This window comes from Orbicella franksi, chromosome 5 (assembly GCF_964199315.1).
Source record: "Orbicella franksi chromosome 5, jaOrbFran1.1, whole genome shotgun sequence".
In the NCBI taxonomy this organism is placed as follows: Eukaryota; Metazoa; Cnidaria; class Anthozoa; order Scleractinia; family Merulinidae; genus Orbicella; species Orbicella franksi.
The window spans coordinates 24,457,182-24,480,807 of NC_138149.1; the positions used below are offsets into that span (position 1 = coordinate 24,457,182).

The following is a 23,626-nucleotide window of genomic DNA, read 5'->3' on the forward strand; positions in this document are numbered from 1 at the left end:
AACAATCACCATAAAAATCAAAAACGGTTACTATTTAAAATTTAAGGTAACAACCTATAGCCAGTCGGAGAGCTTTCCCAGGTAATTAAGATTTTTATTACCTAAAACCTGGTCAAACGTCATGCTAAAATGTCATATCTCTAAGCCACAGATGACACTTGACATATTGAATAAAGAATTATGAAATAAATTTCTCGTTTTTTTTTTTTTTTTTTTTCTGACACAGAGATGAGTTAATTAATGTATGTTAGACGTATCAGTAACACCTGTCTTCATCACAATACAAACAGAGCAGTGTTTTACAACCAACAAACTAGTGAACTTTACGATGCCGGAAGAATCGAACTCAGCAATGAACGGGACTCACCCAACGAGCTGCTTCAGTAATCCTGCAGCAGTGAAAATTGGAAGAACCTTCGCTTACTGTATGATCTTCATTGTTTCTTTGGCTGGGAATACTTTAATCGGAATAATCGTCTACAAGACAAAAGCAATGAGAACAAGCACCAACTTTCTGTTAGTAAACATGGCCATGTCCGATCTGCTGTTACCGATTTTCTTGTTCCCGCCAATTATCACTGGGTTGCATGTCGACTCCTGGCTGGTAGGCGGTCCTCTTGGCCAGGCCCTGTGTAAACTGCATGTGTTCTTTTCCAATGTTTCCACAAATGTATCTATTCAGAGCCTGGTACTCATAACATTAGATCGATTTGGAGCTGTGGTATTTCCCCTCCGTTCTCCGCTCATCAGTCCTAAACTTTGCCTCTTCTTCATTGCCGCCACTTGGATCATCGCGATGGCTATCCAGTCCCCATATCTCTTCGCCGTCAGACTGATTGAATATTCTGGAACGTTGATCTGCGCGCGGAGGTGGAATGAAGCCTTCGGAGATTCCTCATCCTTTGTAAATTACGGTTCAGCAATGTTTGTTATATTCTTTTGTATGCCTTTGGTTTTAATGGCTGTACTTTACTTTATCATCGTTTTAAAGGTTAAGTCGCAGACGCCCCCAGTCGAGCAGTCGGTCAGCGCTGCGCAGCAACGCCGAGAGAAAAGAGAACGAAATGTGTTAAAACTGGCGATCGCTATTGTCCTAAGTTTTACAGTATGTTGGATGCCGTTCACTATTCTTACCTTGCTAGGGAAAGTGCCTTGTGGCACCATACATTATTTTGTTATTGCTCGGATCCTAGCTAGTGCAAATTGTGCCATTAACCCTTGCATTTATTTAATTCTTAGTGGAAGTTACCGCCGGGGTCTTAAGAGCCTCCTAAACTGTTGCGTTTCACTGCAAGCAAGCAACCAAGTAGCACCGATTGGTTCGCAAAGCCATCCATCAATATATAGTGAATGATGAATTCTTAGAAATTGTTTCAAGGGGGCGTGTGGCCATGGTCCACACACTATTTGGGAACTATAAACACATAACCTAAGTATCCACGCAGTTAGCTTAAGGTGATTAATTATGTAAAGACTTTCTGAAAGCCTGCAGATCATATGTATCTATTTGTCTCCGATTCTTTTGCATGTTATGGTGCTATATTGTTTTATCTACCAGATGGTAATAAAGAAAACGATGCTATGTTCTTTTACATAATTTGACAACGAAAAAAAAGGTTTAGATTTGTCATTTTATACAGACTTTCACTCACAGTTGAATGATTATTAATTCAAATTCGCTCTCCCTTATGTGTGCGAACCACCTGAAGTTGGGTATACATAGAAAAAAAGAAATACATATATCACCAAAAAAAAAAAATAGTAAGCTACCAGTACTTGAACGAACAAAAAACAAACAAAAACAAAAAGAAAACAAAACAAAAACAAAAAAGAAAAAAAAATGATTAAAAAGAAAAAAAAATGTGGCGATTATAGTCAAAAACAAATTTACATTAAAAGCAGGTGGGAGAGATAAGTAAAAGTTAAATCGATTAGATAAAAGAAAATCGGTAAAAGAAAATCGGGTAAAATTAGGTAAAAGAAAATCGGTTAGATATATATATATATATATCATAATTGTACCAGTATTGCCATTATCTTTCGATTCTGCAGCCATTCCTTAACGTTGCCCATTTTAGTGTCACTTTTACACATGTAAAAGGCTTTGAAGAAGCAGAACCGAAAACAACTTAAATCAAATAAACATGGTTTTTGAAGCCTATGCGACTCTTATCTTTTCCCCAATTTTGGTACAGCTCTTACTAATCTCTATAATGTGGTGCGGGTAACCCGGTGATGGACTAGTTTCCCACACAGGGGGAGTAGAAAATCGATCGAGGCCAGTGTTTTGGAGGTCAAAGCTCTAAGCAGTAAGTTTACAGTTGTCGAACATGCTCGATCGAAGTTTATTTCGGATTCTTCCGAATCGAACCTTAACTCTGGCTCCAGTGACGAAAAAGAAATGATTCTGAAACAAAACTTGGCCGTTTTAGTCCCAAAATATACTGGAACGATTAGTTTTGTTTTCCATTTTCTGGAGCAAATACAGACAGCTGATCATGACTCAGGCGCCACTGTGTTTGGTTCCTGGGTAGACGTCATCAGCAACCACCGCCCCAGACTCCCTAAAACGCGGTCGTGCAACACTTCAAGCGCGACTTTGAAAGGGCATAAACAATCGAGGATTCAACCAAATTCAAAATTTTTTTCTCTCAAATGCTTCGAATAACAAGTGGATTCGCTTTAGCGAAAAATTTTTTTTTAGGGTTAGGTGCATTTTAACGCCAGTCGTGTTTTACCAATCAATCCCGCCTTCATCACGAACATAGTTTTTAGAGGGAAATGGTTATGAAGCCCGGCAAACATCAAAGGAGCAAATAAACAAGCTAAGATTGATTGAAGGCGTTTGTGGTCGGAGTTTGTTTGCGAAGCAAGAGATTTTTCTAAGGGCTGTTTTCTCGACTTAATTTTTCGCGTGAAGCAGACACTTTAAAGAGTTACAACTCAAAGGGAATTTCTTGGATTGCCCTCAAATTCGAACAGCAGCTAGATTAACATATAAAACATAATAGTGTCTGGGAATTGCTTATTTCGAAATATTATTTCTCCTAGAGCGATTTTTGTACGATCACTTCACATTTTTTTAATCCTATTTCGAAAATGCTCTGTAACTTTTTACTGCAATTGAATATGGCAAATCGCAGACAAAGCCTTTTAGCGCTTTTGGTCCTGAAACCGACAAATCAAATAAATTGGCGAAAAGCAAAATTTCCTTTGACTTGTAGCTTTCAAAAGGTGATTAGGACGCTCGCATTTAGCGGTCGTGAAAAATTCGGCAATTTATTTTATTTCAAAATTCTTGGTATAGTTTGATAGCCAGCTCTATAAGCTTTAGTTTGATAAAGGAGTTTAAGGATCGACAGTTTAAACCGGACGCGCTACATCGCTTGGATGCGAGACATCCCTGAAGGTATACGGTAACTTTATGGTTTTTTTTCTCATACGAGGTTATATTTTCCTAAGTTGATGGGACTAGCTAGGACCTGGTGCCACCCAATAATTCTGTCACGTTTTCAGGTCAAATTATAACCTACGATCATAGCCTCCCTCCCTTTCCAAAAACAAAAAAAAAAAAAAAGCCTGATCGCAGGTTAGTCAGTTTAATACATGATTGGCGGATCAGGCTAATTAATCCCGCCTTCATGCATCTCAATGTAAATAAAACAGTATCAGTATCAACGGATAACAAAACAGATAAAAAGTGCCATGCAGACCTATAATTTAGTAAGAAAATGAACTATAGGATGTCAGCAAACTCGATCACGACGATGAATGGAACATAGTCACCAAGCTGCTTCAGTAATCCTACAGCAGAAAAAAACTTGCATGTCTTGTTTTCCGATGTCTCCACGATTGTGTCCACTCAGAGCCTGGTACTGATAGGATCGATGGATCGATTTGGAGCTGTGGTATTTCCCCTCCGTTCTCCGATCATCAGCCCTAAACTTTGCCTCTTCTCCATCCTCACCCGAGCGATTTTTCCCCTCTTCACAAATGAACACTCACTGTGTGAGATAGTGCTTTATATGAACACTGCCTCTTCAGCAGCCGTGTTATACCAACATTTTTTTTCAAATTTACGGGCAAAGAAAAGGTGAACCACTGATGAATCTTCCATTAAATATGTCAGTACTGGGGCTTACATGACAGGCTATATAACAAACGTTAGAAATTTTACCTTTCTTCTCACTCGTAGGTAAACAGGAAGAATTGCGAGCAATAGCTCAACTCGCCCACAAACTATTTATACGAACAATACTCTGTACGTTGTCCCTAACAAAAGGAAACTTGCGGCAGAAGTTGCAATCATCTTTGCAAGACCATAAGTTCTGATTGGATGTCAGTTAAGGCCCAAACGGAGCAACCGAATGCAAAAGCTAAGGCGGCATTCCTACCGTGATCATAAGCCGTTTTACCGCGCTGCAATTGCAATAGAAATAAAAATAAAAATGTTTTATTTTTTGTCAATCACCCCCTATCTCGTGAAAAGGAGTCGGTTGGTCGGTTAGAAATATATAAGAGAAGACAACAGAAACATTTTCAAGTTGTGAAATAAATAATTCAAAGCGAGGCCTAATATCTTGATCTTCCCCGTGGCTGCCATTTTCCATCGGAGCTACTGTCACTCCACAGGGTGTTCAAAGACGTCGTTATGGAGGGTCTGGAAGAGTACAGTGTATTTTCGGAACCCGGGATTTTGACCAAAATACGGTGCAGCAATCGGGAAAACGCTAAATATCTTGACGGGACCAGGGATTTGACCGCTTCCCGGGAAGCGGGACTCGCCAAAATTTGGCCACGGGATGCGGGATTTTTTCGCTTGTCTGTCGGGAATTCGGGAAATCGTCACGACAGAGGCCAAAGCAAATCAACCAGGCGAGCGTTAAGTGGTGTCTTCTTTCAAACCTAACTATTGAGTGTGCCTGGTTAACAGTTGTCTAATTGAAACTGTCAGAGAGTATTTTGTGTCAACCAGATGCCAGCAAAGTCCACGTGGCGTAATAGCATATCAGTTATTTACTCGATGCTCAATTGACTCAGTTGCTCAAGCTCTTTAATCTCTTTACAGGTTCACATTTATTGTAATCTTGAGGGTATTTTTTCAACAGCTTTACCACTAGATGGCCCTAGATGTGGCAAAAAGTGATGCCAGCTCTGCTACAGTAAGAGCTTTGGTCTCGTTTTATCTTGCTGCCAATGGCGATACTTAATTCTGGTTCTAGCGCCAGAACCTCAGCGATTCACAAAGAGAAATTCAATGTTCCGCTAAGCGGCGACGAACACAAAGATCTCTTAAATTTCGTGAGGCACTTAAAAATCTTCACTGCCGCGTTAGCAGAAATCGCTAAGAGTAAATGCCTCGGAGTAAACCCCGAGGTCACGATTGCCATGAGGTACAAAAAGCTATTTAAAGACACGCGTAAATTAAAAATATCACTCGAAAGGGCCAATCTACATCTTTCATTTATTAGCTTTTGTAGAAATTAGACTTTTTAATGTATTTTTCTGGGAAAGAGAAACGGGATTCGAGATAGGGATGAAAAAAGTGCGGGATGCGGAATTCTCGTGAAAAAGGAGCGGAAATGCGGGGTCAGGACCCCTTCCACAATCTCGTTATGGAGGCTCATTTAGATATCAGAGTCACCTGAAGATGTCTATGTAATGTGTTAAGCTAGAAAACAAGAAAATGGGTACAAGCAATGAGTTAAAAGCACTTTTCTTTACACTTTAAAACTTGAACTGGGCCTCGGTCGGGTGGAAGGGGATTAAAACATCATATGGGCATGGCCGGTGACATTTGTATTTCAATGGACTCCATTTCTCATCTTAAAAACAACTCAACTGTTTTATTTATCTGAAACGACTTTGAACAGTACTTTGAACACAGTACAGATAAAATGCTAACATGAGTTGCTGTCTCTTAGTTCTGTCTGTAATCGTACTCGCAATTGACAGATCATTCTGTCGGTCCGGTTTGTAATGTTAATAAGCTTGACTAACCTAAAGCTGACACCAGGATTTTCCGCCAAAACAATCACCAACAGAAGTACTAAATATGAAAAGCAAAAGAGGTTACTATTTAAAATTAAGGTAACATGGGGTTCAACCTATCGCCAGACGAAGAGGATTCCCAGATACTTAAGATTTTTAATTACTTAAAACCTGCTCAAACGTCATGCTAAAATGTCAGATCTCTAAGCCAGATCTCTAAGCCATATGGGCACGGTCGGTGAATTTGCATTTCAATGGGCTCCATTTCTCATAATGCATCTTAAAAGCAACTCAACTCTTCTTTTATCTAAAACGACTTTGAACAGTACTTTGAACTCTGAAACAGTACAGATAAATTGCCAACATGAGTTGCTGTCTCTCAGTTCTGTCTGTAATCGTACTCGCAATTGACAGATCATTCTGTCAGTCCGGTTTGTAATGTTAATTAGCTTGACTAGCCTAAAGCTGAAACCAGGATTTTCCGCCAAAACAATCACCAACAGAAGTACTAAATATAAAAGGCAAAAAAAGGTTACTATTTAAAATTTAAGGTAACAGCCTATAGCCAGACGAAGAGCTTTCCCAGATAATTAAGATTTTTATTACCTAAAACCTGGTCAAACGTCATGCTAAAATGTCATATCTCTAAGCCACAGATGACACTTGACATATTGAATAAAGAATTATGTAATAAATTTCTCGTTTTTGTTTTGTTTTGTTTTTTTTACTGACACAGAGATGAGTTAATTAATGTATGTTAGACGTATCAGTAACACCTGTCTTCATCACGATACAAACAGAGCAGTGTTTTACAACCAACAAACTAGTGAACTTTACGATGCCGGAAGACTCAAACTCAGCAATGAACGGGACTCACCCAACGAGCTGCTTCAGTAATCCTGCAGCAGTGAAAATTGGAAGAACCTTCACTTACTATCTGATCTTCATTGTTTCTTTGGCTGGGAATACTTTAATCGGAATAATCGTCTACAAGACAAAAGCAATGAGAACAAGCACCAACTTTCTGTTAGTAAACATGGCCATGTCCGATCTACTGTTACCGATTTTCTTGTTCCCGCCAATTATCACTGGGTTGCATGTCGACTCCTGGCTGGTAGGCGGTCCTCTTGGCCAGGCCCTGTGTAAACTGCATGTGTTCTTTTCCAATGTTTCCACAAATGTATCTATTCAGAGCCTGGTACTCATAACATTAGATCGATTTGGAGCTGTGGTATTTCCCCTCCGTTCTCCGCTCATCCAGTCCTAAACTTTGCCTCTTCTTCATTGCCGCCACTTGGATCATCGCGGTGGCTATCCAGTCCCCATATCTCTTCGCCGTCAGACTAGTTGAAGATTCTGGAACGTTGATCTGCGCGCGGAGGTGGAATGAAGCCTTCGGAGATTCCTCATCCTTTGTAAATTACGGTTCAGCAATGTTTGTTATATTCTTTTGTATGCCTTTGGTTTTAATGGCTGTACTTTATTTTATCATCGTTTTAAAGGTTAAGTCGCAGACGCCCCCAGGCGAGCAGTCGGTCAGCGCTGCGCAGCAACGCCGAGAGAAAAGAGAACGAAATGTGTTAAAACTGACGATCGCTATTGTCCTAAGTTTTACAGTATGTTGGATGCCGTTCACTATTCTTACCTTGCTAGGGAAAGTGCCTTGTGGCACCATACATTATTTTGTTATTGCTCGGATCCTAGCTAGTGCAAATTGTGCCATTAACCCTTGCATTTATTTAATTCTTTATAGAAATTACCGCCGGGGTCTTAAGAGCCTCCTGAACTGTTGCGTTTCACTGCAAGCAAGCAACCAAGTAGCACCGATTGGTTCGCAAAGCCATCCATCAATATATAGTGAATGATGAATTCTTAGAAATTGTTTCAAGGGGGCGTGTGGCCATGGTCCACACACTATTTGGGAACTATAAACACATAACCTAAGTATCCACGCAGTTAGCTTAAGGTGATTAATTGTCTAAAGACTTTCTAAAAGCCTGCAGATCATATGTATCTATTTGTCTCCGATTCTTTTGCATGTTATGGTGCTATATTGTTTTATCTACCACATGGTAAAAAAGAAAACGTTGCCATGTTCTTTTATATAATTTGACAACGAAAAAAAAAGGTTTAGATTTGTCATTTTATACAGACTTTCACTCACAGTTGAATGATTATTAATTCAAATTCGCTCTCCCTTATGTGTGCGAACCACCTGAAGTTGGGTATACATAGAAAAAAAGAAATACATGTATCACCAAAAAAAAAAAAAGTAAAATACTAGTACTTGAGACAAAAAAAACAAACAAAAACAAAAACAAAGAAAAAGAGAAAAAATGATTAAAAAGAAAAAAATGTGGCGATTATAGTCAAAAACAAATTTACATTAAAAGCAGGTGGGAGAGATAAGTAAAAGTTATATATATATATATAATTTATGAAAACCGTGTTAAAGCCTTTTAGATTTTAGTTTCTAGGTTATATTTTATGGCAGGTCCACACCAGCCCTCTGGGTTGCCAGACTCAGACCTGCCTCATCAAAAATATATGTATGTATGTATGTATGTATGTAAAGACTTTGGACCAAAATAGATAGATAGATAGATAGATAGATAGATAGATAGATAGATAGATAGCTAGCTAGATAGCTAGCTAGCTAGCTAGATAGATAGATAGATAGATAGATAGATAGATAGATAGATAGATATCATAATTGTACTAGTATTGCCATTATCTTTCGATTCTGCAGCCATTCCTTTACGTTGCCCATTTTAGTGTCACTTTTACACATGTAAAAGGCTTTGAAGAAGCAGAACCGAAAACAACTTAAATCAAATAAACATGGTTTTTGAAGCCTATGCGACTCTTATCTTTTCCCCAATTTTGGTACTGCTCTTACTAATCTCTATAATGTGCTGCGGGTAACCCACTGATGGACTAGTTTCCCACACAGGGGGAGTAGAAAATCGATCGAAGCCAGTGTTCTGGAGTTCAAAGCTTTAAGCAGTAAGTTCACAGTTGTCGAACATGCTCGATCGAAGTTTACTTCGGATTCTTCCGAATCGAAACTTAACTCTGGCTCCAGTGACGAAAAAGAAATGATTCTGAAACAAAACTTGGCCGTTTTAGTCCCAAAATATACTGGAACGATTAGTTTTGTTTTCCATTTTCTGGAGCAAATACAGACAGCTGATTATGACTGAGGCGCCACTGTGTTTGGTTCCTGGGTAGACGTCATCAGCAACCGCCGCCCCAGACTCCCTAAAACGCGGTCGTGCAACACTTCAAGCGCGACTTTGAAAGGGCATAGAAAATCGAGGATTCAACCAAATTCAAATTTTTTTCCTCCCAAATGCTTCGAATAACAAGTGGATTCGCTTTAGCGAAAAAAATTTTTTAGGGTTAGGTGCACTTTAACGCCAGTCGTGTTTTACCAATCAATCCCGCCTTCATCGCGAACATAGTTTTTAGAGGGAAATGGTTATGAAGCCCGGCAAACATCAAAGGAGCAAATAAACAAGCTAAGATTGATTGAAGGCGTTTGTGCTCGGAGTTTGTTTGCGAAGCAAGAGATTTTTCTAAGGGCTGTGTTCTCGAGGAAATTTTTTCGCGTGAAGCAGACACTTTAAAGAGTTACAACTCAAAGGGAATTTCTTGGATTGCCCTCAAATTCGAACAGCAGCTAGATTAACATATAAAACACAATAGTGTCTGGGAATTGCTTATTTCGAAATACTATTTCTCCGAGAGCGATTTTTGTACGATCACTTCACATTTTTTTAATCCTATTTCGAAAATGCTCTGTAACTTTTTACTGCAATTGAATATGGCAAATCGCAGACAAGGCTTTTTAGCGCTTTTGGTCCTGAAACCGACAAATCAAATAAATTGGCGAAAAGCAAAATTCCCTTTGACTTGTAGCTTTCAAAAGGTGATTAGGACGCTCGCATTTAGCGGTCGTGAAAAATTCGGCAATTTATTTTATTTCAAAATTCTTGGTATAGTTTGATAGCCAGCTCTATAAGCTTTAGTTTGATAAAGGAGTTTAAGGATCGACAGTTTAAACCGGACGCGCTACATCGCTTGGATGCGAGACATCCCTGAAGGTATACGGTAACTTTATGGTTTTTTTTCTCATACGAGGTTATATTTTCCTAAGTTGATGGGACTAGCTAGGACCTGGTGCCACCCAATAATTCTGTCACGTTTTCAGGTCAAATTATAACCTACGATCATAGCCTCCCTCCCTTTCCAAAAACAAAAACAAAAAAAAAGCCTGATCGCAGGTTAGTCAGTTTAATACATGATTGGCGGATCAGGCTAATTAATCCCGCCTTCATGCATCTCAATGTAAATAAAACAGTATCAGTATCAACGGATAACAAAACAGATAAAAAGTGCCATGCAGACCTATAATTTAGTAAGAAAGTGAACTATAGGATGTCAGCAAACTCGATCACAACGATGAATGGAACATAGTCACAAAGCTACTTCAGTAATCCTGCAGCAGAAAAAAACTTGCATGTCTTGTTTTCCGATGTCTCCACGACTGTGTCCGTTCAGAGCCTGGTACCGATAGGATCGATGGATCGATTTGGAGCTGTGGTATTTACCCTTCGTTTTCCGATCATCAGCCCTAAACTGTGCCCCTTCTCCATCCTCACCCGAGCGATTTTTCCCCTCTTTCTTTACAAATGAACAATCATTGTGTGAGGGAGTGCTTTATATAAACACTGCCTCTTCAGCAGCCGTGTTATACCAACATTTTTTTTCAAATTGACGGGCAAAGAAAAGGTGAACCACTGATGAATCTTCCATTAAATATGTCAGTACTGGGGTTTACAGGACAGGCTATATAACAAACGTTAGAAATTTTACCTTTCTTCTCACTCGTAGGTAAACAGGAAGAATTGCGAGCAATAGCTCAACTCGCCCACAAACTATTTATACGAACAATACTCTGTACGTAGTCCCTAACAAAAGGAAACTTGCGGCAGAAGTTGCAATCATCTTTGCAAGACCATAAATTCTGATTGGATGTCAGTTAAGGCCCAAACTGAGCAACCGAATGCAACAGCTAAGGCGGCATTCCTACTGTGATCATAAGCCGTTTTACCGCGTTGCAATTGCAATAGAAATAAAAATTAAAATGTTTTATTTTTTGTCAATCGCCCCCTATCTCGTGAAAAGCAGTCGGTAGGTCGGTTAGAAATATATAAGAGAAGACAACAGAAACATTTTCAAGTTGTGAAATAAATAATTCAAAGCGAGGCCTAATAACTTGATCTTCCCCGTGGCTGCCATTTTCCATCGGAGCTACTGTCACTCCACAGGGTGTTCAAAGACGTCGTTATGGAGGGTCTGGAAGAGTACAGTGTATTTTCGGGACCCGGGATTTGACCAAAATACGGTGCGGGAATCGGGAAAACGATAAATATCTTGACGGGACCAGGGATTTGACCGCTCCCCGGGAAGCGGGACTCACCAAAATTTGGCCACGGGATGCGGGATTTTTTCGCTTGTCTGTCGGGAATTCGGGAAATCGTCACGACTCAAACAAACGTTCTAGAGGCCAAAGCAAATCAACCAGGCGAGCGCTAAATGGTGTCTTCTTTCAAACCTAACTATTGAGTGTGCCTGGTTAATAATTGTCTAATTGAAACTGTCAGAGAGTATTTTGTGTCAACCAGATGCCAGCAAAGTCCACGTGGTGTAATAGCATATCAGTTATTTACTCGATGCTCAATTGACTCAGTTGCTCAAGCTCTTTAATCTCTGCGCAGGTTCACATTTATTGTAATGTTGAGGGTATTTTTTCAACAGCTTTACCACTAGATGGCCCTAGATCTGGCAAATAGTGATGCCAGCTCTGCTACAGTAAGAGTTTTGGTCTCGTTTTATCTTGCTGCCAATGGCGATACTTAATTCTGGTTCTAGCGCCAGAACCTCAGCGATTCACAAAGAGAAATTCAATGTTCCGCTAAGCGGCGACGAACACAAAGATCTCTTAAATTTCGTGAGGCACTTAAAAACCTTCACTGCCGGGTTAGCAGAAATCGCTAAGAGTAAATGCCTCGGAGTAAAGCCCGAGGTCACGATTGCCATAAGGTACAAAAAGCTATTTAAAAACACGCGTAAATTCAAAATATCAATCGACAGGGCCAATCTACATCTTTCATTTGTTAGCTTTTGTAGAAATTAGACTTTTTAATGTATTTTTCTGGGAAAGAGAAACGGGATTCGGGATAGGGATGAAAAAAGCGCGGGATGCGGGATTCTCGTGAAAAAGGAGCGGAAATGCGGGGTCAGGACCCCTTCCACAATCTCGTTATGGAGGCTCATTTAGATGTCAGAGTCACCTGAAGATGTCTATGTAATGTGTTAAGCTAGAAAACAAGAAAATGGGTACAAGCAATGAGTTAAAAGCACTTTTCTTTACACTTTAAAACTTGAACTAGGCCTCGGTCGGGTGGAAGGGGATTAAAACATCATATGGGCATGGCCGGTGACATTTGTATTTCAATGGACTCCATTTCTCATCTTAAAAGCAACTCAACTGTTTTTATCTGAAACGACTTTGAACAGTACCCTGAACTCTGGCACAGTACAGACAAAATGCTAACATGAGTTGCTGTCTCTTAGTTCTGTCTGTAATCGTACTCGCAATTGACAGATCATTCTGTCGGTCCGGTTTGTAATGTTAATAAGCTTGACTAGCCTAAAGCTGAAACCAGGATTTTCCGCCAAAACAATCACCAACAGAAGTACTAAATTTAAAAAGCAAAAGTAGTCACTATTTAAAATTTAAGGTAACATGGGGTCCAACCTATCGCCAGACGAAGAGGATTCCCAGATAATTAAGATTTTTATTGCCTAAAACCTGATCAAACGTCATACTAAAATGTCAGATCTCTAAGCCAGATCTCTAAGCCATATGGGCACGGCCGGTGACAATTGCACTTCAATGGGCTCCATTTCTCATAATGCATCTTAAAAACCACTCAACTGTTTTTATCTAAAACGACTTTGAACAGTACTTTGAACTCTGGCACAGTACAGATAAATTGCTAACATGAGTTGCTGTCTCTCAGTTCTGTTTGTAATCGTACTCGCAATTGACAGATCATTCTGTCGTTCCGGTTTGTAATGTTAATTAGCTTGACTAGCCTAAAGCTGAAACCAGGATTTTCCGCCAAAACAATCACCAACAGAAGTACTAAATATAAAAAGCAAAAAAAGGTTACTATTTAAAATTTAAGGTAACAACCTATAGCCAGACAAAGAGCTGTCCCAGATAATTAAGATTTTTATTACCTAAAACCTGGTCAAACGTCATGCTAAAATGTCAGATCTCTAAGCCACAGATGACAGTTGACATATTGAATAAAGAATTATGAAATAAATTTCTCGGTTTTTTTTTTTTTTTTTTTTTTTTTACTGACACAGAGATGAGTTAATTAATGTATGTTGGACGTATTAGTAACACCTGTCTTCATCACGATACAAACAGAGCAGTGTTTTACAACCAACAAACTAGTGAACTTTACGATGCCGGAAGAATCGAACTCAGCAATGAACGGGACTCACCCAACGAGCTGCTTCAGTAATCCTGCAGCAGTGAAAATTGGAAGAACCTTCGCTTACTGTCTGATCTTCATTGTTTCTTTGGCTGGGAATACTTTAATCGGAATAATCGTCTACAAGACAAAAGCAATGAGAACAAGCACCAACTTTCTGTTAGTAAACATGGCCATGTCCGATCTGCTGTTACCGATTTTCTTGTTCCCGCCAATTATCACTGGGTTGCATGTCGACTCCTGGCTGGTAGGCGGTCCTCTTGGCCAGGCCCTGTGTAAACTGCATGTGTTCTTTTCCAATGTTTCCACAAATGTATCTATTCAGAGCCTGGTACTCATAACATTAGATCGATTTGGAGCTGTGGTATTTCCCCTCCGTTTTCCGCTCATCAGTCCTAAACTTTGCCTCTTCTTCATTGCCGCCACTTGGATCATCGCGATGGCTATCCAGTCCCCATATCTCTTCGCCGTCAGACTAGTTGAAGATTCTGGAACGTTGATCTGCGCGCGGAGGTGGAATGAAGCCTTCGGAGATTCCTCATCCTTTGTAAATTACGGTTCAGCAATGTTTGTTATATTCTTTTGTATGCCTTTGGTTTTAATGGCTGTACTTTATTTTATCATCGTTTTAAAGGTTAAGTCGCAGACGCCCCCAGGCGAGCAGTCGGTCAGCGCTGCGCAGCAACGCCGAGAGAAAAGAGAACGAAATGTGTTAAAACTGGCGATCGCTATTGTCCTAAGTTTTACAGTATGTTGGATGCCGTTCACTATTCTTACCTTGCTAGGGAAAGTGCCTTGTGGCATCATACATTATTTTGTTATTGCTCGGATCCTAGCTAGTGCAAATTGTGCCATTAACCCGTGCATTTGTTTAATTCTTAGTAGAAATTACCGCCGGGGTCTTAAGAGCCCCCTAAAGTGTTGCGTTTCACTGCAAGCAAGCAACCAAGTAGCACCGATTGGTTCGCAAAGCCATCCATCAATATATAGTGAATGATGAATTCTTAGAAATTGTTTCAAGGGGGCGTGTGGCCATGGTCCACACAGTATTTGGGAACTATAAAAACATAACCTAAGTATCCACGCAGTTAGCTTAAGGTGATTAATTATGTAAAGACTTTCTAAAAGCCTACAGATCATATGTATCTATTTGTCTCCGATTCTTTTGCATGTTATGGTGCTATATTGTTTTATCTACCAGATTGTAAAAAGGAAAACGATGCTATGTTCTTTTACATAATTTGACAGCGAAAAAGGTTTAGATTTTTGAGGCTTTCACTCACAATTGAATGATTATTAATTCAAATTCGCTCTCCCTTATGTCTGCGAACCACCACAAGTTGGGTATACATAGAAAAAAAGAAATATATATATCACCAAAAAAAAAAAAAAATAGTAAAATACTAGTACTTGAAACAAAAAGAAAACAAAAACAAGAAACAAAAACAAAAGCAAAACAAAACAAAAAAAGTGATTAAAAAAAATGTGGCGATTATAGTCAAAAACAAATTTACATTAAAAACAGGTGGGAGAGATACTTATAATTATCTCTCGCCAAACCAACGGATAACCATATTTACTTGCTACGGAATAGCGTACACCCTGCCCATGTTACCAGAGCCATTCCCTATGGACTAGCTACCAGGATCCAAAGTAATTGTTCTACTGATGAGGCATTTAGTAAACGCTCTTCTGAGTATAAGGGTTATCTATATAACCGGGGTTATAACCCGAATTTGGTTTCACAACAGTTTGAGAAAGCCCAGTCTATTCCTAGACAAACATTGCTTCAACCCCAGCCTAAGGAGTCCAAACAAATTTTTCCACTTGTGCTTGATTTCAACTCTCGCTTACCCAGCATTGGTAAAATTATTAGGAAATACAAGCACCTTATTTATGATTGACCATCTCTTGGAAAAATTTTTCCGCTAGGGTCCATCATTCCTGCTTTTCGTAGAACTAAAAACATCAAAGAAATCTTGAGCAGTAAGCCTCGTGAGCAACTTCGCACGCCCGATAATCAGCGGGGTTGCTTTAAATGCACAGCCAAATGTGATCTATGTCGCAATTATTTAAAGGAATCTAATTGCTTTACTAGCACTAGTACTAGCAGGACGTATCCTATAACGCAGATTCTAAATTGTAAATCTAGAAATGTCATCTACTTGGTTACGTGCAAGAAATGCAATGTGCAATATGTTGGTTCCACAAGTAACGAATTTAAAATTCGTTTCCGCAACCACAAGTCTTCTATGATAACCAAAAAACGCACTTGTGAAGTTGCTATTCATTTTAACAAAGAGCCTCATGCTCTGGCAGATTTTGAATTTTGAATTATTGAACAGTTGTGTAATCTTAATGTCAATAATAATAGTCTTGATGACCGTTTGCTCACTAAGAGGCCTTTTGGTGTGCTCAATTATGCACCCTCACACCTCATGGGCTCAACAAAAGGTGAGAGTTTAATTCCAGGAATAGGATTCGTTACAATTAACACCATCTTGTTGATGTATTTTATTTGATTTTATTTGCTTTTTAGCGAGCGTTTTGCTATTTTTATTATTACGTAATTCTTATGTAATCTTATGTGAAAATTTTTTATTTCTTTGTATTGATATTCTTAGTGTTGAAGAAGCCCGAATGGGCGAAACGTCCACTTGAATTAAAGACCTCCTACGAGAAAAGTTCGCACCTTCTTCTGTTTATTCAACCTATATATATCATAACTGTACTAGTATTGCCATTATCTTTCGATTCTGCAGCCATTCCTTTACGTTGCCCATTTTAGTGTCACTTTTACACATGTAAAAGGCTTCGAAGAAGCAGAACCGAAAACAATTTAAATCAAATAAACATGCTTTTTGAACCTTATGCGACTCTTATCTTTCCCCCAATTTTGGTACTGCTCTTACTAATCTCTATAATGTGCTGGGGGTAACCCGGTGATGGACTAGTTTCCCACACAGGGGGAGTATAAATGCTCCTAGTCGTTTCATGCTACAGAAACCAGCACAAGCTCCTGCCCGATGGGCCATTTGGCACGATGCAGTCTTGACCGTTTTTTCCCTTACCTTCTTACTAATCGCTAGCAGGACTGTTCTCTCCTTAACCGGATCGATTGACCCAATTTGCCTCAGCTGCGTCCGTAGATTTTATACAGTAATATACATATATTTTATAGATTTTTTTTAGGTTTAGATAAGCATGATTATAACATGGGCTAAAATTTTCTACCCCAAGATAACCAAAAGAAGTACTAAATAGTAAAAAAAAAACCATCTATACATCACTAATTGCATCAATATCATTTTGGCACAATGCAAATTAGGCAGTTTGTTATAAAAAACGACTTCCCGTAAAGTTTTTAAGCTTACTAAAGTGCACCTAGCCCCCATTTTTTTTTTTTTCGCTAAAACGAATTTACTTGCTATTTGAAATACTTCTGCGAAAAAATTTTTGGATTCGGTTAAATCCTCGATTTTCTGTGCCCCGACGAAATCACGAAAATAGCTCTAAAACACCGCCATTTTGTTTCGCGACAGTGACGTCTACCCAGGAAGGTTGAATATCTCGCGTCCTCTCATTTCCTTCAGGATGGTGCAGTACACATTCGAAAAGTGCTCAGAAACGCCTTCCAGAAGTCCTATCGGCTGTTGCAGCAATATCTCAGATATAAAGAAAGATATACTGTACAATTTACTGGCGATGATCGGTCAATGCTACTATAAAGACGTAAACGGTGGTTGATTTTGTCGAACCGAAACAAGCGAACTGAGTCCGTGAGAACAATTGAAGAACTCTCACTGGAATTTTTTCCGCAGACTTTCAAGCGCAATTTTCAAAATTGTCTGCTAAAAGCCAACCAGCAATTTGTAGAGGTACTACCAACAACCTATATCTTCCAGTCCCGCAGTATTTATAACATAGCCGGCAAAGTTGTGTGATCAATCAAGAAGCGTTACGACCGATGTACTGATATGTAAGTGTAGGTCGCAACTGTACGCCGCCAACTAACACTTATTTCTCTTTCGATTTAGATAAAAGTCGAAGATTAAATCCTTAAGAATTACATGATAACAAAACTGTTAGACGCAGAGTGTTTCGAAGGTTTGGAAATCAGCAGTGCGACAAACATTCTGTGCAATAATTCGTATTCGTATTCTGTGCAATAGTGTCGAAAATATGACCGCGTAACATTATCTGCGGACCGCTCAGGGAACACATCCTTTTCGCTTATCCGACGAATTTCACTGCAAAATTTGAGAAAAATTTACATTGCTTATTTAGAGTTACGACTAAAAACGTGTGACAATGTGTAATTGTATGAAATGTTTCCTTCCGCCTTTGCTTCCCGCAGCCTCAAAAATACAGGCCCAAACAATTCTACCATTTTCAATCGAACGAAGCCAGTGTTCGAGTCTCGAAAAATGCAACGCTTACGTCGCTCTTATAAACATGAAGCATTCCAGAAAGTAAAACACAAACTTGATTTAATAGAACAACCATACCTTGACAAAATACATTCTCGCTAAGGACAAATGTAAACGGGCTATAAACAAGCGTGGGAATCTTGTGTTTAGGTGACGAAATATTACCATCCAAAGCAGTCCTTGAGTTTTCTTTACTGCTTTTCGTTTGCCTGTTCTTCCACTTCGTATCTAGCTTTCCATTTCTAATATACAAGCAGCTCGTCCGCAAAGAAGTCTTCCCCGTCGTCGCTTGAAATATTGCAAATTGCTCTCAAAGCTCTAAGCAGTAAGTTCACAGTTGTCGAACGTGCTCGATCGAAGTTTATTTCGGATTCTTCCGAATCGAAACTTAACTCTGGCTCCAGTGACGAAAAAGAAATGATTCTGAAACAAAACTTGACTTTCTCGAGCAAATACTGACAGCTGACTGAGGCGCCATTGTGTTTGGTTCCTGGGTAGACGTCATCAACAACCACCACCCAAGACTCCCTAAAACGCGGTCGTGCAACACTTCAAGCGCGACTTTCAAAGGGCATAGAAAATCGAGGATTCAACCAAATTCAATTTTTTTTTCTCCCAAATGCTTCGAATAACAAGTGGATTCGTTTTAGCGAAAAAAAATTTTAGGGTTAGGAGCACTTTAACGCCAGTCGTGTTTTACCAATCAATCCCGCCTTCATCACGAACATAGTTTTTAGAGGGAAATGTTTATGAAGCCCTGCAAACATCAAAGGAGCAAATAAACAAGCTAAGATTCATGTTGGAAGGTCCACGACCGTGCACGTACAATCTTCTGTATGGCGCTCATACATTATGCATGATTACGTAACCAAAACGTGTATGTTGGTTAGTTCCTCAGTGCGGAGTACACAGCTATTGTGTTTTGTGCACGGTCAAGGCCAAAAATACTCCTAGCCACTTTATGCTACAGAAACCGGGATAAGCTCCGGCTGATGAGCCACTTGGGTTTCCTCTCGACATGGCAACACTACACAAGAACTAGAGAACTCAGAACACAAGCGAGACCATGATATTTAACAGTTTATTGTATAAACACCATTGAAATACCAGGATTTTTCCTTTTACTAAAAAATCATATCTTTTTCGCGCGCAGTGAAGATACTATTTTTATCTTTCACACCGTGAAGATATCATTCCTTTTTGATAACATTTTTCTTGTCCCTTTGACTACACTTAAATTTGTTGAGGTATGATCGAAACAACTTCGGATCTTCTTCGGTCGTCTTCGGCAACCTTAGGCAATCTTCGGTAAACTTCGAAAATGTTCGGAAAATGTTCGGAAGCGTTCGTCTGGCCTTCAGAACAATTTGGACAATCTTCGGAAATCTTCGGAAAATGGTCGGAAATCTTCGGAACATCGTCAAAAACGTCGTCATTAGTATGTTAACATAATAAACAGAATATTACATGCCCGCTTGTGGATACGAATTTTATCTTCTGGAGTTCAACTCGATATCTCACTCGTTCGCAACGCTCACTCGTGAAATATCGAGTTAAACACTCGAAGATAAAAGTCGTATCCACCCGCGGGCTTGTAATATCCTCTATTTACACTTCCATTGGCTGACATAGTTTCAATAACACGAAAGTCTTTTACATTCAACATTTTACATGGAATTTGCAAGGAAAAACAGGACCAGAAAGTGATCTTTTTTTCCGTGCCAAAAAATTTTATGCAGATTTTATTCAAATACCCTATAACTTAGAAGGAAATTAAATTTCAGGCGCTTTCAATGCTTGCCATTGTCTGTAGAGGACTCAGCGAATGTTCTGACTACAACTGGGCTAACGATCAACTTTGTACTTAAAAAAAAATTCAGTAAAAAGATTTCTGTAGAGCTAAAATTAAGCTTATAAGTTTTAAGTTTAATCAAATACGGCATAAAACGATACAAATGAATCTGGTTTTCATCAGCTTTCAGTCAATAGTTTTCAATTGACAAAATAGAGAGAAAGGCGGACTTCATAACCTTCAACAATAAGTAAATTCAGAGTAAATTTTAGAAGCAAAGTTTCTGAAAATAACCTTTATTCTCAATTACGCAAAACTCTTCGTTTAAGTTATCATTAAATCATTTTGCCCAAACTTTCCGTTCAGTGATGAGTGATTTTGTGACGAATTCCGGCACTTCCCCGTCAAAGCGTTTTTCAATTATTAAATGCACTTTCTGCCTTTAACCAATGACCTTTTCCTCCTTTTCTTAAAACTCTTTTAGAGCTAATAAAATTTCGTTCGCAGATGCAGATTTTGTGTGCGGCACTGAGCTTGTGCTTTCCTTCTTTTAGCCTCTGTGATTGGTTTGTCGCGTCATCTCATTAATTTGTTGAGAATATGCAACTTCATCAGGAAAGTACAATAAATGTTCCTTTCCTTAACAAACGTTTACCACAGTTCTTTCGTAAAAGCAGTAAACCGCTCATTCTATGGATTTAAAGGGGTAATAGCCCACGCGGGATGTTGGGGGAACACGAGAAAAGCTCGTAAATCACTGGCGCCTAACGGCTCATGATTTACAAATTTTTCGAGTGTTCTCCCAACATCCCGCGCAGGTTTATTACGTCGGTAAACCCATAGAAAGAGCGGTCCATTTGTCAACTAAATAGAGTAGTGCGCGCATGTCTCACTCTGTTAACAAACCAGCTGGAAAATTGTATCTGAGACTCAGAAAGCGAATTTTGAAGATGTCCGCGAGCTCTAACACAACGATGAATGAAACACAGCGAACAAGCAGCTTCGATAATCCTGCAGCAGAGAAAATTGGAAAAACCTTTGCTTACTGCCTGATCTTCATTGTTTCGTTGACTGGGAATACGCTAATTGGAATTATCGTCTACAAGACAAAATCCATCAGGAAAACTACCGACTTTTTGATAGTAAACATAGCCATGTCCGATCTCCTGCTACCGATTTTCTTGTTCCCGCAGGTTGTAAGAGAGTTGTATGTCGACTCCTGGCTGGTAGGCGGTCCTCTTGGTTAGGCCTTGCGTAAGCTGCATATCTTCCTTTCTGATGTCTCCACAATGGTTTCTACACGAGCCTAATGCTGATAGCAGTGGATCGATTTGGAGCTGTGTTATTTCAGCACCGTTCTCCACTCATGAGCCCTAAACTGTGCCTCTTCTTCATTCCCGCCACTTGGATCATCGCGATGGCTGTTCAGTCCCCACATCTCTTCGTCTTGAGACTCGTTGAACATTCAGGGAAGTTGGTTTGCACTCGGGAATGGAAGGAAGTCTTTGGAGAGTTCTCGTTCTATGCAAATTACGTTTTAGTAATATTTATAATTTTCCTTTTACACTCCTTCGTTTTTCATGAGTGTCCTTTACTCTATCATTATTTTAAAGCTCAAGTCACAACCGGTGCCAGGCGAGAATTCGGTCAAGGCCGCACAACAGGGCGTGAAGAGGGAACGAAATGGGTTGAAGATGGCCATTGCTATTGTGCTGGGCTTTGCAGTATGCTGGGTGCCATACAGTCTTGCTGCTCGGGGGAACCTCAAGGATAAACATTATTACTCAGTTTATAGCTCGCGCAAATTGTGCTATCAATCCTTGCATTTGTTTTAATTTTAGTCGAAATTATCGGGAAAGTCTTAAGAAAGTCCTTCACTTTTGAGAAGAAAGTACTGACATGGTCACGTCGCATCGATTGGTTTGTAAAGCAATGTACTAAAAGAGGTTGTAAAACCTAGTCTATGATCAAGTAACATAATAAAGCTGGTAGGTCAACGAGAATTATAAGAGTTCGCCACAAGAAGCTTTTGATCCATGCATTTTTAAAGCAATAGCAACGGTTAATATAGTTACCCATTTCACGCAGAATGAAGAATGATGGCGGCATCTTAGATAAAAGGGCGGCGACGACAACTTTTTCTCACTATAATTCTCAAATTTCTCGCATGCTCATTGGCTAATTTTACGGTCAATAAAAATACAGATACATGAGACGCCATCACGCTTGGTCCTTGAAAAGTTTGCCAAATTTCTTACAGCTTGTTAAGTGCTACTAGACCTTTTTTAAGGTTTCTGACGCCATCTTCCATGGGGGGCAAACACACGACAAAAATAACACTAAATGTATGGCAAAGGAGGCAAATCTAATATCTAACAACTCAAGTTAAATTTGAACTCTGAAATATTTATGACTTAAAAACGAAAGATAACAGGCAAAATAATTTGCTGATCAGATACGAGTTTTTGTTGCAAAAATTATATTTACTGATGCAACTTTATTCTATAGCTGTTGTTAACCGTCTTTAGAACTCTCGATTTGCAATCATAATCTATTTTGCCGTTTTCTGTTGTAATTTGGTAGCAATAAAATTCACCCAAAAAAGTCAGTCTATTCATAGCCTTTCTTTTTAGCTTCCGCGTTTTAACTTTATACACCATCCATGTCACGGATGAACAACGCTTGATGATGAAGTACAAAGCTTGACAGGAAGTTTCTGTCAATCACAAAGTAATGCACGATTTAATCACGTGCAGTTTCCAGATGTTCTGCACGCATGCGCGCAGACACGGTGTACTTTCCGTTCAACTAACGATTCATCTCCGGAAATTTCCAGTGGCGAATGCAACATCATTACTCCCATAAATTAATGAAAAGAGGACAACCTCGCGAGCTCTGGTCCATTTGATTCTCCCCCCGGAATTTCCGGAATTTGCGCCGAAGGTTCAGAAGAAGTGTGCTTTGCTGAAGACTATTTTGACTATTTTAAATGCCAGAAAGCAACGGCAGCTGATGCAGAAGGCTATGAATTCAATTCAGCACAGCAAGAGCACGCCGTTTGAAACCAAGTTGCGCTACTGCCGTGCGGTACGGCAAAGTTTGCCGTGCTAAATAGTCGTGCCAAACTTAATTCAGCTGTCGAGCTGAATGGTTTCAAACGTCGTGCTACTACCGCGCTTAAGTCGAATTCAATTCTTGCATCTTGCTAGGCACGGCAGTGGCACGACGTCTGGTATAGGCCTTAGTCGTGTTTTAATAAGAAGTTATTATCTATATAGTTAGGGGCACCATGTTGCTCTGCATTTTAAATATTCCCTTCACAACCCCATACTACACTTTTCCATCTCGTTATTATCCCCACTGGAACCTTATTTTTCATGGGGTTAGTTGCATTGGGAAACAAGCCGCCTTGTTTAAAATTGATGTTGAAACTTTATCAAGCTTCCACCTACCTAGCTTTAAACGCTAATACTTTCTTTTTCGAGCACATTGAACGAATCGTGGTGGAAAAATTGTCACGCCGTGTAAAGCACTGCACGAACTTTCGTAAAAATTATTCTGACATTGCTATCATGAATACAGGCAAGCTAACCGTGTGAGAAGCAAATACATATACGAAAGACCCAACCAGGAGTCCATAGGCTATGGTCACCGGCTGAGTGCCAGAGCACGGTGCTCAGAATTCCGCCGAGCACAGTATCAGTGCCCGCAGGTCCTGACGTTGTACTCGAGCACTAAATGGTACTTGGATACTTGGGGTCCCCAGTGTCTGAACGCAACACTGTTTTGTGTCGGTGCCTAGGCAACAGTGTCCAAACACCAAGTGGGAACACAGC

General features: G+C 39.6%; 2 protein-coding genes and 2 pseudogenes across 2 annotated transcripts; all 4 read left to right on the forward strand.

Moving 5' to 3' along the window:
* Positions 1 to 241: 241 nt before the first annotated feature.
* LOC145488396 (QRFP-like peptide receptor) lies at positions 242 to 1,569 on the forward strand. The gene has a single exon (XM_081467248.1). It carries the CDS (start codon positions 245 to 247, stop codon positions 1,352 to 1,354), a length of 1,110 nt encoding a protein of 369 aa, XP_081323374.1. The 5' UTR covers positions 242 to 244; the 3' UTR covers positions 1,355 to 1,569.
* A 5,176-nt stretch (positions 1,570 to 6,745) lies between these two features.
* LOC145488692 (QRFP-like peptide receptor) lies at positions 6,746 to 7,918 on the forward strand (annotated as a pseudogene).
* A 5,022-nt stretch (positions 7,919 to 12,940) lies between these two features.
* Positions 12,941 to 14,565, forward strand: LOC145487143 (QRFP-like peptide receptor). Its single transcript, XM_081465866.1, has one exon. The coding sequence runs from the start codon at positions 13,456 to 13,458 to the stop codon at positions 14,563 to 14,565; it is 1,110 nt and encodes a 369-aa protein (XP_081321992.1). The 5' UTR covers positions 12,941 to 13,455.
* Positions 14,566 to 20,534: 5,969 nt separating this feature from the next.
* On the forward strand, positions 20,535 to 21,715 carry LOC145488547 (QRFP-like peptide receptor; annotated as a pseudogene).
* Positions 21,716 to 23,626: the final 1,911 nt, after the last annotated feature.